Source organism: Myotis daubentonii, chromosome 3 (assembly GCF_963259705.1).
Source record: "Myotis daubentonii chromosome 3, mMyoDau2.1, whole genome shotgun sequence".
In the NCBI taxonomy this organism is placed as follows: domain Eukaryota; kingdom Metazoa; phylum Chordata; class Mammalia; order Chiroptera; family Vespertilionidae; genus Myotis; species Myotis daubentonii.
The window spans coordinates 218640049-218655383 of record NC_081842.1 but is presented as its reverse complement, the minus strand read 5'-3'; the positions used below and the strand labels follow the sequence as shown (position 1 = coordinate 218655383).

Here is a 15335-nt window from a genome sequence, read left to right as displayed (position 1 = left end):
CGCTCTCCCACACGTCCCCACGGGAGGCGTGGGGAACGCTGGTTCCGGAGGGAGCCTGGGGGGCGGGAGCGGACATCCTAGCCCCGTTCATGGGGATGTGGGCTGCTGGGTCGGGAGGGGCAGAGGCGACGTGTCCTGGGCAGGGGGTGCCTGGGTGCCCGGGGTTCCTATCCGTCCCAGTCCCGGGGGGTCCCGAGCCTCGCGCCCGGGGGAGGGGGTGCCACCCGGCCTGACGCTGTGCTCTTTCCCTCAGGTGACGGTGACATTGTAAATAGTATGTACGAGCCGGACCCGGACCTGCTGGCGGGAGAGAGTGCGGAGGATGAGACGGAGGACAGCATCATGTCCCCCATCCCCATGGGGCCGGCGTCCCCCTTCCCCACCAGCGAGGACTTCACCCCCAAGGAGGGCTCGCCCTACGAGGCCCCCGTCTACATCCCCGACGACATCCCCATCCCCCCCGACTTCGAGCTGCGAGAGTCCTCCATCCCGGGCGCCGGCCTGGGCATCTGGGCCAAGAAGCGGCTGGAGGTTGGGGAGCGCGTGGGCCCCTGCCTGGCGGCGCCCCGGGCCGCGCTGAGGGAGGACTTCGGCTGGGAGGTGAGTGTGATGGATCGCGGCGTTTATCTCGGGCTCCATCTATTTATAAGCCCCGAGGCCGGCGGGAGGGCGGCGGGGAGCGTCCGACGGTCACGGTTCCCAGGCCTATTTTATCCCGTGGCTCGCATGACGCGACTCCCAAAGCATCGAGGCCCCGGACCGGCAGCCCCACCGGCCGCCCGCCCCGGCCCGGAAATGTGTCTTTAATGAGCTCATGTCTTAAACCGCCCGAGCTGCCTGTCTGGTCTGAGTGCTAAGGCTGCGAGCTGGGGGGCGTGGAGAGGAATGGGGTGTCCCGGGACATCTCCACTCCGGGGAGCCTCCTGCACATGGGGCCGCTCCCAGGACGCGCCCGCGGCCGCGCTGTCCCGTGCACATCCACCCGCAGCCCCCGGCCCCCACCCCCCGGCTCCCTGAGAGGAGCCCCCGCTTCTCATATTAGTGGGGTGCACACTCTCATCCTGCCGTAGGGGAGTCGGCAGCTTAGCCCAACAGCCGAGGTCTGCCTCGATGGTCCTGAACCCCAGTGGTCAGGAGGGTGGAGGCACCAGGTGAGGCTGCTGACGCCCCTGAGGCGTCCCTCCCTTGGGGTGCCTTGCTCCGGCCACCAAGGGCCCTGGGCCCCATCTCGGGCTTCGCTGGTCTCACGGGTCGGGGACCCTGCTGGGGAAACGCAGGTGCCGCCAGGCTCTTGGGCCGGGTCAGGTCTGGCAGGAGGGCGCCATGGCTGGGACTCTCCGGAAGGTGGGACCGAGTGGCCCTGCCCCTTCCCCGCCCTCCCATGAGGCTTTGCAGCTTCTAACCTGGCCCATCTGGCCCCAGGCTCTCCCCAGAGACAGCGCTGCTCAGGCACCCTCTTCCCAGCTCATTGGCGGCTCCTGAGCCCACCCCCCGGGCGCCTCCCCTGCGCCCACCCTGTGTTCTTTCGTGGCTCCTGGGACGTCCCCTCGGAGCCAGGGTAGCAGCTCCAACAGGGACAGGCGTGTGGTTTGGGCTGCGAGTGGCATTTGGCAGGCCCTGCCTGTCCACCCCCCCGCCCCCCCTGCATCCCGCCCACTGCGGGGAGAGTGATGACGGTGCTGGGGGACAGGCGCAGGGGGCCTGGGCTACCTCGGGAGCCGGTGGCTCTGGCCGCTGTGGGGAGCACGCACCGCTCAGGCAGCGCGTTGGCGACCTGGAGGCGTTTGTTCGTTCGGCTCCGCCACAGGCTCCTGTTGGCTCTTTTTTAAGGAAACGGCCATGTCATGTCGTGGCTGCTTGCTGGGTGCCCGGCCTGGTCCGGCCGCCCTGTTATCGGTCCGGGCTGTTGACTTTGCGATATTATTTATTCTCGGCGAACGTGAGGGAACGCTGTCCCCGCGGCGCCTCCCGCCTCGCAGTGGGCTTGTCCGGTCGTGACCCGCCAGCTGCCTTTCGCTGCCTTTCGTGCCAGCAGCTCGGGAAGTGTTCGCCCTGCCCACGCCCCCGGGGCGCCGCACGGGGCACTCAGGGCGCGGGTGCGGGCTCCTCTGGCTGTTGCGAGCTGGACACCGACTACCTGCTCGGGATCCGTCTTGGGTCTTCGTGGCTCCAGCGAGCGCGTCGGCAGCTGTCTGCGTCCCTGTTGCATTTGGGAGCCTGCGGAAGCCACCGCCTCCCCAGAATCGAGGGACAGGGGGTGGGTGCAGGTGTCCCCAAAACTCAGGGCGACCCCACTTTCCCCTGAAGCCGACCAGGAGGCCGAGGCTGCCTTCTAGCTCAGGGCCGCCGTGTGGGCCTTGGGGCAGGACGCCGCCATCAGCAGCCTCGTGGGGTTTCCCGCAGCTCCCTCGCCGGGGTCATTGCGTCTCGCTTGGTTCTCGCGCCTTCCGAGTAGGATGGGCAGCTCGGGAGAGCGGCGACTCTCAGGTGCCCCATCCCAGAAGCAGAGGAGTGGTCCCTGGTCGCACCCGGGTGGGCACCGGGAGGCCCCAGATCGGAGCGGAAAAGCCGGCTCCACAGTCTGGATCTTTCTGGGATCCCCACGCCCCAACGTAAATCCAGTGGCCTGACCCAGGGCCTGTCCGCTCCGTCCTCCGCAAGACGCTCTCCCTGGGCCCGCGGGGAGCCCGGCTCCGCGGACAGTGCGATGGGAAGGTAACTGGACACGCCCTACCGGCTGTGGCTCAGTGGATAGATCATTGGCCTGCGGACTGAAGGGTCCTGGGTTCGATTCCTGTCAAGGACACATATCGGCTGCAGGCTCCTCCCCCGTTGGGGCTCATGCAGGAGGCAACCAATCCATGTGTTTCTCTCATATCACTATTTCTCTCTGTCTTTCCCTCTCTCTTCCCCTCTCTCAAAAAAATCAATGGAAAAATATCCTCGGGTGAGGATTAAAAAAAGAGAAAAAAAGCTAATTAGACAGCGGTTAGCGCATGAGAGGCAGGTGAGCAGGTGAGGCGGGGCGGGCCCAGGACCTCGGAGCAGGTCCCGGGGACAGCGCCCGGAGGCCACGATCCCACCACAGCCCCCGATTGTGTCTGTGCCGTGGCTCAGCCTCAAGCTGGTCATTGTTTTGTAAGTCAGGGTGGTCTGATCTTACACCGTCTACTCTACATGGTCTCCATGCCATTCGTTCGCTGAGAGAGAAGAGGTGGGGACACCTTAGCAAAGAGGACAAAAGACGCCCGAGGAGGGAACTGTGTCGGCGTGGGCTCCTGGGGGGCAGGGTCCACGCTGGCAGGGGGATTCCCTGTCCGCTGGGCCTGGGAGTCGGGCACACAGCGGGGTCCCCCCACAGGCACGGAAGGTGTCACCAGGCCTGAGTGAGAGCCACGGTCAGATGGATTGCGCTTCCCCTCATTCCGGGGCGCCCTGGAAACCGTTTTCTTTAGACCCTGAGACTAACATTGTTTTCCTGGACGTTCCATTGGAATCGAATCCAAGGCCCCTTTCCTTTCGTCTTCATGTGGCTGACAGGCGGTCTGGCCACGCCCGGTCCCGGGGTCCCTCACACTCCGGCAGGACACGCGTCTCTCCCTGGGACCGACATGGGTGACCTACGACCTTCAGGGTCAAGGTTTCATGCAGGAGTTTTTCTTCAGCAAAATGGGAACGAGGGGTTCGGCCGGGCAGGTGAACCCCTCCTCCCACATGTGTTGTAGACCTCCCGTCTCCTGGGTGCTCGGAGGACACCTGGAGATTCCTGTCATTTTTTAAAAATATATTTTTATTGATTTCAGAGAGGAAGGGAGAGGGAGAGAGAGAGAAACATCCATGATGAGAGAGAGTCATGGATTGGATGCCTCCTGCACGACCCACACTGGGGATCGAGCCTGCAACCCGGGCCTGTGCCCTGACCGGGAATCAAACGCTGACCTCCTGGTTCATAGTCGATGCTCAACCACTGAGCCACGCCGGCCGGGTGATTCCTGCCATTTTGGAAGGAGACACACCCCAGGTCAGGTGTATCTGCCCCGCACCCCGGCCTGGCCATGCCGGGGTCCAACCCCAGCAGGTCCAGGGGTTCCCAAAGGCGTGGACGGAGTCGGCGAAGAAGGAATGACACGGAGACAGCGTTCAGTTGATCAGCAGCCTAGCCAGGATCTCCAGCCAAGTTCTGGTTAGGATCTCCAGCCAGGTTCTGCAGGTTCTCCAGCCAGGTCCAGTCACCAGGTTCTAGTCAGGTTCTCTTGCCATGTTCTATAGTCAGGTTCAGTCCAGGATCTTTTGCCATGTTCTCTCCAGCGAAGTTCTTCTGTCTCCAGGCTCTGTGTAGGTTCTGTCTTCTGAATTCTGTGTTGTAAGTTCTGAGTGTTTCTGTCTTGTTACAACTGTATTTATACCAGTTGATTCAATCCTATCAATCTCTATTACAAAGGTTAGGGCGTTTCTTATCTCCATTCCAGGGAGAAAAGATTATGTAGTTTAAGCATGATTGTTCGTAGTTAAAGGGATTAATTACCCGCCTGGCACTTAGTTGAGGGGTTTTATTCCCTCCCTAACTTCAGGGGAAAATCCCTACCTGGGGATTCAACCTTTCTCGGAGAGGTGACCTTGGTTAAAACACAGCGCCAAGAAGGTGAGCATATATGCCATATATGCCAGGTCCCTTGAAACAGCAAGGATGGACCGGCTCCCGGCATGGCCAGGCACGTCCGTGGGGACAGATGGGAGTTGGGGTGAGTGGAGATGGCCCTGGGCTCCATCACAGAGAGGTAGCCTGTCCCCAAGCCCGGGTGATGCCTAAACACTGCCCCCCCACCCCCATGGGCTGCCTGCCTGCCGCCGTGGCCGCCACACACCCGGCCCGAATAAATCACGCCCTGATTGCATTTCATTGCCCTGGGGTCTGAGAAACAATGATTTGATCATCTGTTGAGTAAATGATGACATTTATCATCGTGCTGTTTACTTTGCTAATTAAGAGATGGCTGTGAGTGACAGCCCAGAGGGAGGGCTGTGGCAGTGGGCTCCTCGGCCACCTGCCCCGGGCTGGGCCCTGCAGCTGTGACACCCTCCTCTCTCGCCCCCTGCTGTGGGGCCTGGCGGGTGGGGAGTGCCATGCCCGGCCCCGGGGAGCCCGCAGGGGTGAGTCCACCCCGCTCCTGCCTGTGCCCGGCTTGTCTCTTGGTTGGGTGCCTATCTCCCCAGAAAGCGAGGCCGGCGGTGGCAGGTGCCGAGAGCGTCGCTGGGCCTGGGCTGTGACTGGTGCCTCAGCACCTCTGCCTCTGCTTCAGGGGCCGGTGGACATGTCAGCGTGAAGGGGCTCCTCCATCCTCCGAGCCACTCACTCGGTGCGTCGCCTCACCCTGAGGCCTTAGCTCTGAGTATTAACACTCGTGTTTGCTGTTCAGCCAGCAAACAGGCTGCGTCTGGGCCAGGCCTGTGGGAGGCTCCAAGGTCAAGGGGGACACAGCCCCGAGGCCGTGGTCTGCTCGATGCTCCAATGCTCTGACCACGTGACCCCCCCGGCCGGCTCCCCCAGAGTCCCGGGGCCGATGGGAGGTGATAGGGAGGACCAGGCCCACCCTGCACCCCTGGGCCTGGGGCTGCAGGACACCCCGCGAGGCCAGGGCAGGGGACGCCACAGGAGAAAGCTCCGCAGCCCGCACTCCCGATTCCGGGACACTCCTGGGACTTCAGGCTAAGTTCCTGTCGGGGACACGGGCCTGGAGAGAGGCCTGGGCTCGGGAGGAGCAGTCGGAGCTCCGCCCACCTCCGTGCACCCTGGGGAACGCGGTGGGGGTGCTCCTGGGCAGGCCGTGCGTCTCACAACGGAAGAAGATGGGGGCCTGTTTTGGGTGGAAAGCGGCAGGAGGAGGACACAGGGCGGGTTCGGCTTCTGAATCTCTGGGATGGAGCTTCCCTGGAGACCCCGATGGAATTCTCGGGTCCCAGAGGCTGAGTCACCCTGTGGGGGAGGGGCAGGGCCACTGGGAGTTCCTGGTGCGGCCCGTCTCTGCGCCCTGGGCCCTCGCAGGCCGAGGGGCTTGCAGGGTCACACGCACCCCAGGGCCGCAGCCTGAGGCTTCCCCTCCACCTCAGTCCCCCCCACCTTCCTGCGTCAGCGTCTCCCCTGCCCCCCTCCTCTTCCGTCTGAGTTTGCAAAGGAAGCTGTGAGGTTGGCGCTGGAGGGTCAGGGCGGTTCCTGGGACTTGCCCGGGGTGTCTGGCCCTGATGGCCGAGGCCTAGATCCGGGGCCTGACCTGACCTGCGTGTTGGATCGCCGGGAGCGTCAGAATGACAGGTGCCTGGGCCGGAGAGAGGCTCCGCCAGCGGCCCCGTGGGCCCAGGACTGTCCTGGTTTAGAGCCCACCTGGGCGTCGTGCTTGTGAGAGCATCCAGAAAGTTCCATGGGCAGTCGGGGCCGGACAGCAGATCTAGAGAGAAAGAGGGAGGGTCGCCCGCCCTCCTGCACCTGCGCGGGGCATCGGACGGCAGCTGGCGGCGAGGCGCGCGGAGGCTTCCGGGGGCGCCGCCTGTCCCAGGGGTCAGAGAGGGGCCGGGCGTCCGTCCCGCGCCGACGGTGCTGCTTGGTGGCCAGTGTGTGCCCCGCTCGGCACGCTCTCTGCCCTGGAGCCGTCGCCTGCCCGCGCTTGCTGGTGTGCCTGGCGGAGGGGCACCTCGCTTGATTTTCTTCAGCTCACCTTTGATTCCGATCATCTCATTGCTGCTTTTTTAGAAATATATTTTCATCAATTTCAGAGAGGAAGGGAGAGGGAGAGAGAGATAGGAACATCAATCATGAGAATGAATCATGGATGGGCTGCCTCCTGCTCACCCCCCACTGGGGATCGAGCCCGAAACCTGGGCAGGCGCCCTTGACCGGGAATCAAGCCCTGACCTCCTGATTCATAGGGTGGCGCTCAGCCACGGAGCCACACTGGCCAGGCTCGTTGCTTTTTTCCCTTGTCACTCTGATAGGGCCAGGTGCTAGGGAACAGGGCTGGGTGCTGGGGGACTGGGCCGGGTGCTGGGGGACAGGGCCGGGTGCTGGGGGACAGGGCTGGGTGCTGGGGACAGGGCCGGGTGCTGGGGGACAGGGCCGGGTGCTGGGGGACAGGGCTGGGTGCTGGGGGACAGGGCCAGGTGCTGGGGAACAGGGCTGGGTGCTGGGGGACTGGGCCGGGTGCTGGGGGACAGGGCCGGGTGCTGGGGGACAGGGCTGGGTGCTGGGGGACTGGGCCGGGTGCTGGGGGACAGGGCCGGGTGCTGGGGGACAGGGCTGGGTGCTGGGGACAGGGCCGGGTGCTAGGGGACAGGGCCGGGTGCTGGGGGACAGGGCCGGGTGCTGGGGGACAGGGCTGGGTGCTGGGGACAGGGCCGGGTGCTGGGGGACAGGGCCGGGTGCTGGGGGACAGGGCCGGGTGCTAGGGGACAGGGCCGGGTGCTGGGGGACAGGGCCGGGTGCTGGGGGACAGGGCCGGGTGCTGGGGACAGGGCCGGGTGCTGGGGGACAGGGCCGGGTGCTGGGGGACAGGGCTGGGTGCTGGGGACAGGGCCGGGTGCTAGGGGACAGGATGCTAGGGGACAGGGTGCTGGGGGACAGGCCCGGGTGCTGGGGGACAAGGCGGGGTGCTAGGGGACACGGTGCTGGGGGACAGGGCCGGGTGCTGGGGGACAGGGCCAGGTGCTGGGGGACAGGGTAGTGTCGGTCTAAAGCAGGGGTGGGCAAACTTTTTGACTCGAGGGCCACAATGGGTTCTTAAACTGGACCGGAGGGCCGGAACAAAAGCATGGATGGAGTGTTTGTGTGAACTAATATAAATTCAAAGTAAACATCATTACATAAAAGGGTACCGTCTTTTTTGTTTTTAGTTTTATTCATTTCAAACGGGCTGGATCTGGCCCGCGGGCCGCAGTTTGCCCACGGCTGGTCTAAAGGATAAAGACCCGATTCTGGGGCGTCCTGTGGGTCTGATGGCCACATGAGCTACGGCCTGGTGCTCTCCGCCCCGAATCTGGACTGTTCTTTGTCTCGGAAGCTCCAGGACCCACACCTGGGACGCCCCCAAACCCTCCCCCCACTGGACGGGACCTCCAGATTGTCCTCGCGGAGGCTCCCCGCCGGGCGCAGCCTGTGTCGCTGGGTTTTATTTGAGGCCTCGAAACACGGCAGGGGCTTTGCTTCCTGTTTTTCTCGTGATCATTATCTGAGCGCCTTTAGGCGGCAACACACACCTGCAGGATCTGCCAGGTCCACGTGGCCGCCCTGCGCGTTCCCACCGGCGCACACGGGCCGGACAGCGTGCGCCGGGGGCCTGCCCAGCCCGGCCAGCAGGAATCAGATCGGGCCTCGCGACCTCCCTCTCCGCAGCCTCTCCGGGCGGGCGCAGTGAGGGGGCCGAGTCGCCAGCCCCCGCCCGCCCTCCGGGCACCGTGACATCAGGTCCGGACATTTTTAGCCCAAGAATGCCCTAAACGCGCTATCTCGGGCCGGCTGCGGCGGGTACATCAGGAATTTAGAAAAAGGAGCGAGAATGACTAAGAATACCTCCCGGCGCTCCTTTACTTCCTTAAGGGGTAATAACTCAGCCCCGGGCCAGCGAGCGGGACTTGCTTTAAATAGCGCATCTGATTCACAAGCGAAAAAGGAAATGAATATTTTCTCTTCGTGTTCTAGAGACCTCCACGCATACCAGCGTCCTCGGCTCTTTTCCCTCCGTGTCTCACACCCACCGTGACAGCCAGACCCACCCGCAGCCCGGGCCGCGGCTGTGAACAGGACCTGGGCGGTAGCGCCAGGTTGTCAGGAGATAGGGGAGGGGGGAGCGGGGAGGGGAGCCACACCGCTCGGCCTTCTCCTGGCCGGGGCTCAGCCCTTCCTGTGGGCCCCTGACCGCTGCCCAGGAGAAGGGGGCTTCCCTCCCTCTCTCCTTTTTCTCTTTTTTGCCCTCAGAAAAGGAGGGACAGCACATCGGGGGGAGGAGCCAGGACACCTGGTGGCCCCGGGCTGCGCAGGACTAGTGGGGCCACCCTCACCCCATCAGCTATGCTCAGTCCCGAGGGTCCGGTCCCGTGAGGGAGGTGGCCTCCTGGAGACTGACCATGACGGGCCCCCTCCCCGAGGGCCAGGCGGTGATGGCCAAGGGGGGTCCCGGGCACCGATTGTCCCGGTCATGCCTGGAAACCCCGGGGTCCTCACCAGTCTCCCCTGAGTCCACGAGAAGGGAGGGGTCAGGCAGGGTGGCACGGGGAGTTGGCACAGGGGTGAGGCCAGGCTCGGGACCCCTAGGCATCGTCTTTCTGCCCACTCCCCCCGAAGTTCATGAGGCCAACACTGCGGAGAGCGGGGCCGCGGCCCCACCGCCTGGCGCCCCCAGTGAGGGCAGCCCCACTGCCACGGCCTGCGGGCGATGGCCTGACCCTCGGCTCCTCCAGGGGACGGGATGAGGAGGTGTGGGGGGACAAGGACGTGACCCTGGCCTCCGTCTGCGCCCACTCTGTCCCCAGCGAGGCTGGCTCTCGAGTTCGGCCTGAGTCTGGCCGGCCCCCCTGCGCCAACCCCGTCTCCGGGGACCCACCTGCTGAGACCGAAGTATCTGCAGGGCCCGGCACTTACTGGGAAATATGTCTATTTCTAGCACTTTCCCAGCAGCGGCCTCGCCGGGAGCAGACCGGGCCAGGAGGGCGGCCCCTGAGGGTGGCAGCTACTGGCCAGGCGGCTCCCTGGGGATCCCCAGCACGGCCTGGGCCAGCCCGTCCTCCAGCCCCTCCTGGGCCTCCCCCGCCGGGTAGGACGCGGGTCCCGGGGTGGCAGGCCATAAAAGGTTCCCTGGGCCATGGGACGGGGCGCACCTCCCGCCGGGCCTGTCTGCTTATCAGGCTCCTCTCGAGTGGGAATCTGAGGCTGGTCACCCCCGTGAGGAATGTGTTCTCAGCGAGTCGCAGGCCAGGCCACCTCTCAGCCAACCCCGCCCTGTCCTGCTCCGCTCGGCCCGGGGCGCTGTGGGCGGCCGCTCAGAAGGCCCTGTCAGGGGCGGGGGGAGGCCGCGTCCCCAGCATCGAGGGTGCTCCTTGGGCCCCCCGTGTGCTCCTCACTTGTCTGGGGCCTCGTGAATCCCAGGGCCTCACAGCCTCACCGTGACTTAAATCAAGTGACAGGTGCGCCGTGGTGTCTGGGGGGGTCTCCTCCTCCGAGAGGAACAATGCTAAGACGGGGTGGCCTCGTGGGTGGGCCCGGGAGCCAGAGCCCGGCCCCAGCTCCCCTGTGCGCCCGCCGGCCAGCCACTGCGCTGTTCCATGCGTGTCCCAGGGAGTCGGCTGGAGAACGGCCTGGCCTCCCGCGGCCGTGCCCAGGGGCATCTGTGGGCCCAGGCTTGTGGCCCTCCGTCCCCGCAGACCGGGGCGGGCAGGGGTCCCGGGCAGGCTGCCGGCCAGCAGGCGCGGCCCACGCTGCCTGGCTCCGAGGCGGCGGTCCGCGGCCGGGCGGGTAATTGCACGTCCATTGTGTGAGCCGCTGCGCCGTGTTCTGACACCCACCTCCGCTCCCTCCCCATTGACGCTCTCCGAGTCCACAGGGCTTATCGGCGCAGTCACTCCGAGCCCAGCTAAGGTTTCTGGCGTTTAGGCCCCGGGCATTGTCCGTGCCCGCGGCGGCGAGATAAACCCTCACCCAGAACAAAGTCGCGGTGACCTTTTACAAGTGGAAGCGCCTTGTCTCCCTCCAGACCAATTTATCAGCCTCCCTTTCACTGCGGGCAGCACTGCCAAGGGCGGGCGGGCGGGTGGGCGGGGGCTGAGGAGGCCTGGCTGGTGCTTCTCCCCACGGACACCCAGGGGCTCACGGGCTGTGGCGGTGGGAAGGGAAGGGACTGGCCTGGAAGATCCAGCCAGGTGATGGCCAGGGAGGGCAGGGTCTGAGGGTGGCTGAGCCTGGGAGGGGGGCCCAAACCCCTCCCCTGGCCTCCTTCAGGCCCCAAGGAAAACCGTGGGTGCAAAGGCTGAGCCAGATGCAATAGCGATAATAAGGCGGCTCCAGGCCTGAGCCCCAGGAGGGCCTCGGGGACCCTGGGCGCTCCCCCCCCCCCACACCTCCTAGGGCGGGGGCTAGGCAGGGAGGAGAGGCTGCCCGGGGCCAGACCTCAGGCGCATGAACACAGGGAGCCCTTGGGGGCTGAGGACCTGGCCAAGAGCCCATTTCTAGAAGGTGCCATGTGCTTGGCTCACACGGGGAAGAAGCGCTGGGGGCCGAGAGCGGGGGGGGCCCAGCCCGCTGCACCCCAGGCGTGCTGACCTCCCGTACTTGCCCGCTGGGCTCGGGGCGGAGGACGCCCCGAGGGACGCGCCCCCCTTTCTGACGTCGGAGCTTTCAGAGGCGACTGACCTCAGAGCATCGGTGCTTGGGCCTCGCCTCCTGTCATCTCTCGTCTCCAGGGAATTGGGGGCTCCAGGCCTTGGGGCAGCTGGGGGAGAGCCCACAGCTCCTTGGGACACCCGGGTGCACCTGGGTGCCGGGCCCCCCCAAACTAACGATGGCGCCGCCCCAAGTTCGCCTTTTCCCTGAGGCTGAGGGCACCTGTCCAGCAGGGAGACCCCGCGGGGACGGCTGCCCGGGGGAGGGGACCCTGTGCTGCCCGGGCTCAGCCCGAGGTCCCCCGCGAGGGCGGCTTTCCGAATGGAGGGGGCTCTTCCCTGCACTGAGGCAGGGCCTTGGGGCCGGGTCTGCGGGGCGGGGCCGAGCCCCAGGGCCGGAGCCCTCGGTCAGCTTCCCCTGAGACCGAGGTGGGGGAAGGAGACACCTGCCGTCGTCCGTGGGTCTGAGGGCCCAGCTCCGGCCTCCCCGACCCCGGCGGCTGAGATGTTCACGTCACGGGTGGGCACGGTGCGCGGGCGGAGGGGCGGCTCGGGCTCAGGACACTCGGCCGAGACCCCCGCGCGCTGTCCCGTCTCTGGGCCTCAGTCTCCCCACTTGTTAAGCAAGAGGGTTGAAGCGAATCTTCCTGAAGGCACCCCCAAGGCTGGCCTGTCCCTGGACCCTTGGTCTTTAAGGGGAGACTTTCATCCGTGGGGTCTGGACTGTCGGACGGTGCGTCCCCAGACTTGGCCGCGGTCTGTCCCTTCGGAAGCTGTTCCCCGAGACCGGCGCCCTCGTCTCTGATGAGCTCTCCATCGCTGGGGTCACTGATAAACGGAAGCTCCCATCAGCCGCCTCCTGCCGGACACCCGGGACCTGTGCCTGGCGTGTCCGCTGCGTTTCTCCAGGAGCCTGCGCAGAAGGGGGCGCCTGGGCCTCCGGCAGCGATTCCCACGCGGTCCCTCCGACGCCTGGACGGGGGTTTGAGGAGTGAGGCGGCGCTTTGAGAAGAAGGACGTCGCTGCCAATGGCCTCAGCGAGTTCTCATTCGACGGCAGCTTTCCAACAGGCTGGTTAGGGGGCAGCCGGGCCGTGAGAGGGGCTGCAGACAGCGCCGGTCACAGCGCGAGGAAGGCGGGCGGGGCCGGGGGTCCCACCCGGGGTGTTGGCAGAGCTGTGGGGAGTCCGGCCCCGGCTCTCTCCTGATGATGGTGGTTTGCCAGACACGGCTGGCTCGTGGACACATCACCCCAAGATCTCAGCCGTCACCCCCACCTGCCCGCTGCGCCCCTCTCTGTGCGGACGGTGCCAGTCCTGCTGGGTGAGGGCCACCCCACTGCAGTGCGACCTCGTCTAGCCAGTCACCCCGCAGCACCCCTGTTTCCACATCGGCCCCATCAGCAATTCACCCCCAGCTGGTCCCCTTAGAGATCGAGCACCTGCCGGGTCATTGCCAGGCACTGGGCTGGCCCACCTGGCCCTGCGTGAGGTGCCGCCCCTCTCCCGGCCGTGGGCACCCGGAGGGAGGAGTCAGGACTGGAGAGCAGGCCGCAGAGACCAGGGGGGTTAGCTAAAGGAGGGGATGCGAGCCCACCTTAACAGGAAGAGACTTTTAGGGTTCGCACTTGCCGCCAATTCCCCTTTTCCCACGTGAAGGTGGCAGCAGGGAAATGAACGGAATCGGAATTGGCCTGGCCACCCCTCGCCGTGCCCTCCCGGGTGGGTGAGCCTGGACGCCACCTGCCGGCTTTGACACGTGTTCTTCGAGCAGAACAAATCGGGGGCAAAATGTGGGGGTAGAGCAAGGTCGCGTGGACACTGGAGGGAGAAGTGGTCACCAGGACACGGCAGCGACAGACGCCGCGCCAAGCCCACGGCTCCGAGGGAGAAGCAGGAGCAGGGACCCCACACGCCGGCGCCCCGATGCCGCCTGTCCCAGGTCCGGAGGAAAGCGTGGCTCCCTTCACAACCGGGGGCCGGAGGTCTGGCGCCTCAGAGGCCGGCTGTCCAGCCACGTCCAGGCGTCTTGTCTCCCGAGCGGGGCGGGCGCGGGAGGGAAGGCGGTGTGGACCCGCGCTCCTCAGGCTGGGAAGGCCGCCGGCCCGGCCTGTGACCCGGCCCAGGGGTGCCCAGTCCGAAGGCCCGAGGAGTCCCGTCCCAAAGGCAACAGTGGAAAGTGGGTGACGCCGGAAGAGTGTGGGGGGCCAGGGGGCCCGCGGGCGGCTAATTGGAGTGCGGCCAGGCGTGGGGGACAGGCGGGCACCCGGACAATGCGCTCGGGGCCGGGAGCCGGGGAGTGGGGCTGCTATGGAATGAGGGGGAGCCAGCACCCCGAAGGAGGAGAGGAGGAGGGGAAGCTGCCGGACAATGCGGCCTAAGCCGGCCATTCACCCGGGAAAGGCGCTTCCTCCTCTCCTGGGGGGAGACGGCTCCCTTTTGTCCCGCGGGGGCGGGCCGCGCTGGGGGGCGCTCACCTAGGCTGGGGCGGGCGGGCATTGAGGCTAATCCCGTGCGGGCAGTGGTGACAGCGGACACAATCGCACAGCACACAGCCGGGCTCCCGGGAGCCCCTCCGCCTTCGCGAGCCCGCGGCCCAGCAGGCCTGACCCCGCCGCCCGCTAGGCCATCCGACCGCTTCGTCTCCACGGGACACGCGATTTCCTGGGCGCTCAGGGGCCCATGCGCCTGCGAGAGACCTAGCCCGGTAGCTGGATGAGAAAATGATGTTTCTCGTAGCAGCAATAAAACCCCATAAAACACAGACGTGGGCCAGCCGGCAACCTGCCCGGACCAAAAAAAAAGTGTGTGGGGGGGGAGGGGGAGGGGGAGGGGGAGGGGGGACGATACAGGTTCCATAAAAAATAAACACCGACCGGCCCCAGCGCTGCGCTCAGTGAGTTCATGCGTTAATTGATCCTCCAGGTGCGGCCGCCTAACCCAGCTTTAACAGAGCATGAGGTGAGGACGGAGGCGGCCTCTGGTTGTGGGCGGCCGGGCAGCGTGTGCAGAGGTGGGGGGGGGGGGCTGGGCACTCCCGGGGGCAACGGGACGGGCGTTCCGGGCTAGCCCTCTGCCCCCAGTAAGTGCTGACTCAGTATTGGGGGGCCACCACAGGGAGGGGACCGGCCACCCCTCCGTCCGCTGTGCCGCTCAGACCCTCCTGTCGGACCCGAATGCCATTGGGTTCAGGGGCCCGTAGGACCTCCCAGAGGCGGAAGCGAGGCACCGCCCCCCACTTTCCTAGCCAGGGCCCTGCTGGGGGGGAGGCCGGCACCAGCCCACTGACCACCCTGGCTGGGCCCCGCAGGGCTGTGGTCAGACCGGGAGGGGCCCAGGTGTGCACCCGCTTGTGGGAGCTCCAGGAATGGGAAGGTGCTTGGCTGGAACCGTGGCTTTGTTTCCGGGTGTCCCTGGGGAGTCGGGGGCCACACGTCCCTCCTGTCCACGGGGCCCAGGCCTGCCAGGTGCCCCCAGGAGGAAAGCCTGCAGGGCGGGCACAGACCTCTGTCCTTGGAGGTGACGAGCACATATGTTTGCAACGAGGAGTCCCTGTTGGGGCGCCCGGGGTGCCGTGGGGTGTCTGGCAAGGGGAAGCGAGTGACCTCCTATAGGGCCGCCCACAGTCCATCCCCAGCCGGCAGGTGCCTGACCCCCAGGGGGCCTCGGGCCTCGGGCCGGAGACCTGGGTGTTCGTGCCGGGGCAGGTGGGCGGTTACTTCCTCCGCGGACCGTGACCCTGTCTCCTAAGCATCAGTGAGGAAAGCGCTGGCGGGCGGGCGGAGGGATGGGAGCTCGGGACGCAGCCTGGTGCCCAGTCAGCGGAACCCGCCTTACAAACGTCCCCAGAAACCGAGTTTGGGGAGTGAATTTTGAAACACGCTGTGGCCTCACACACGCCCCGTCACAGAGCGGAGGGCGAGGGAAGCATCGCTGGTCTCCTCTCCGAGGGGGGTGGCCACACGGGGCCCCGGGACAT

The 15335-nt window shown here is 66.1% G+C and overlaps 1 protein-coding gene across 6 annotated transcripts in view; it reads left to right on the top strand.

The window, feature by feature from the left end:
- Nucleotides 1-15335, top strand: part of PRDM16 (PR/SET domain 16) — a 275561-nt gene that overhangs the window by 87321 nt on the left and 172905 nt on the right. For 5 of the 6 annotated variants that reach the window (XM_059691517.1, XM_059691514.1, XM_059691513.1 and 2 more), the window contains exon 2: nucleotides 254-600. The exons of the other annotated variant lie outside the window; for it this stretch is intronic. In XM_059691517.1, the coding sequence (XP_059547500.1) occupies nucleotides 254-600 (347 nt within the window). The remainder of the gene's footprint in view (nucleotides 1-253; nucleotides 601-15335) is intronic. 6 annotated transcript variants of the gene reach the window in all.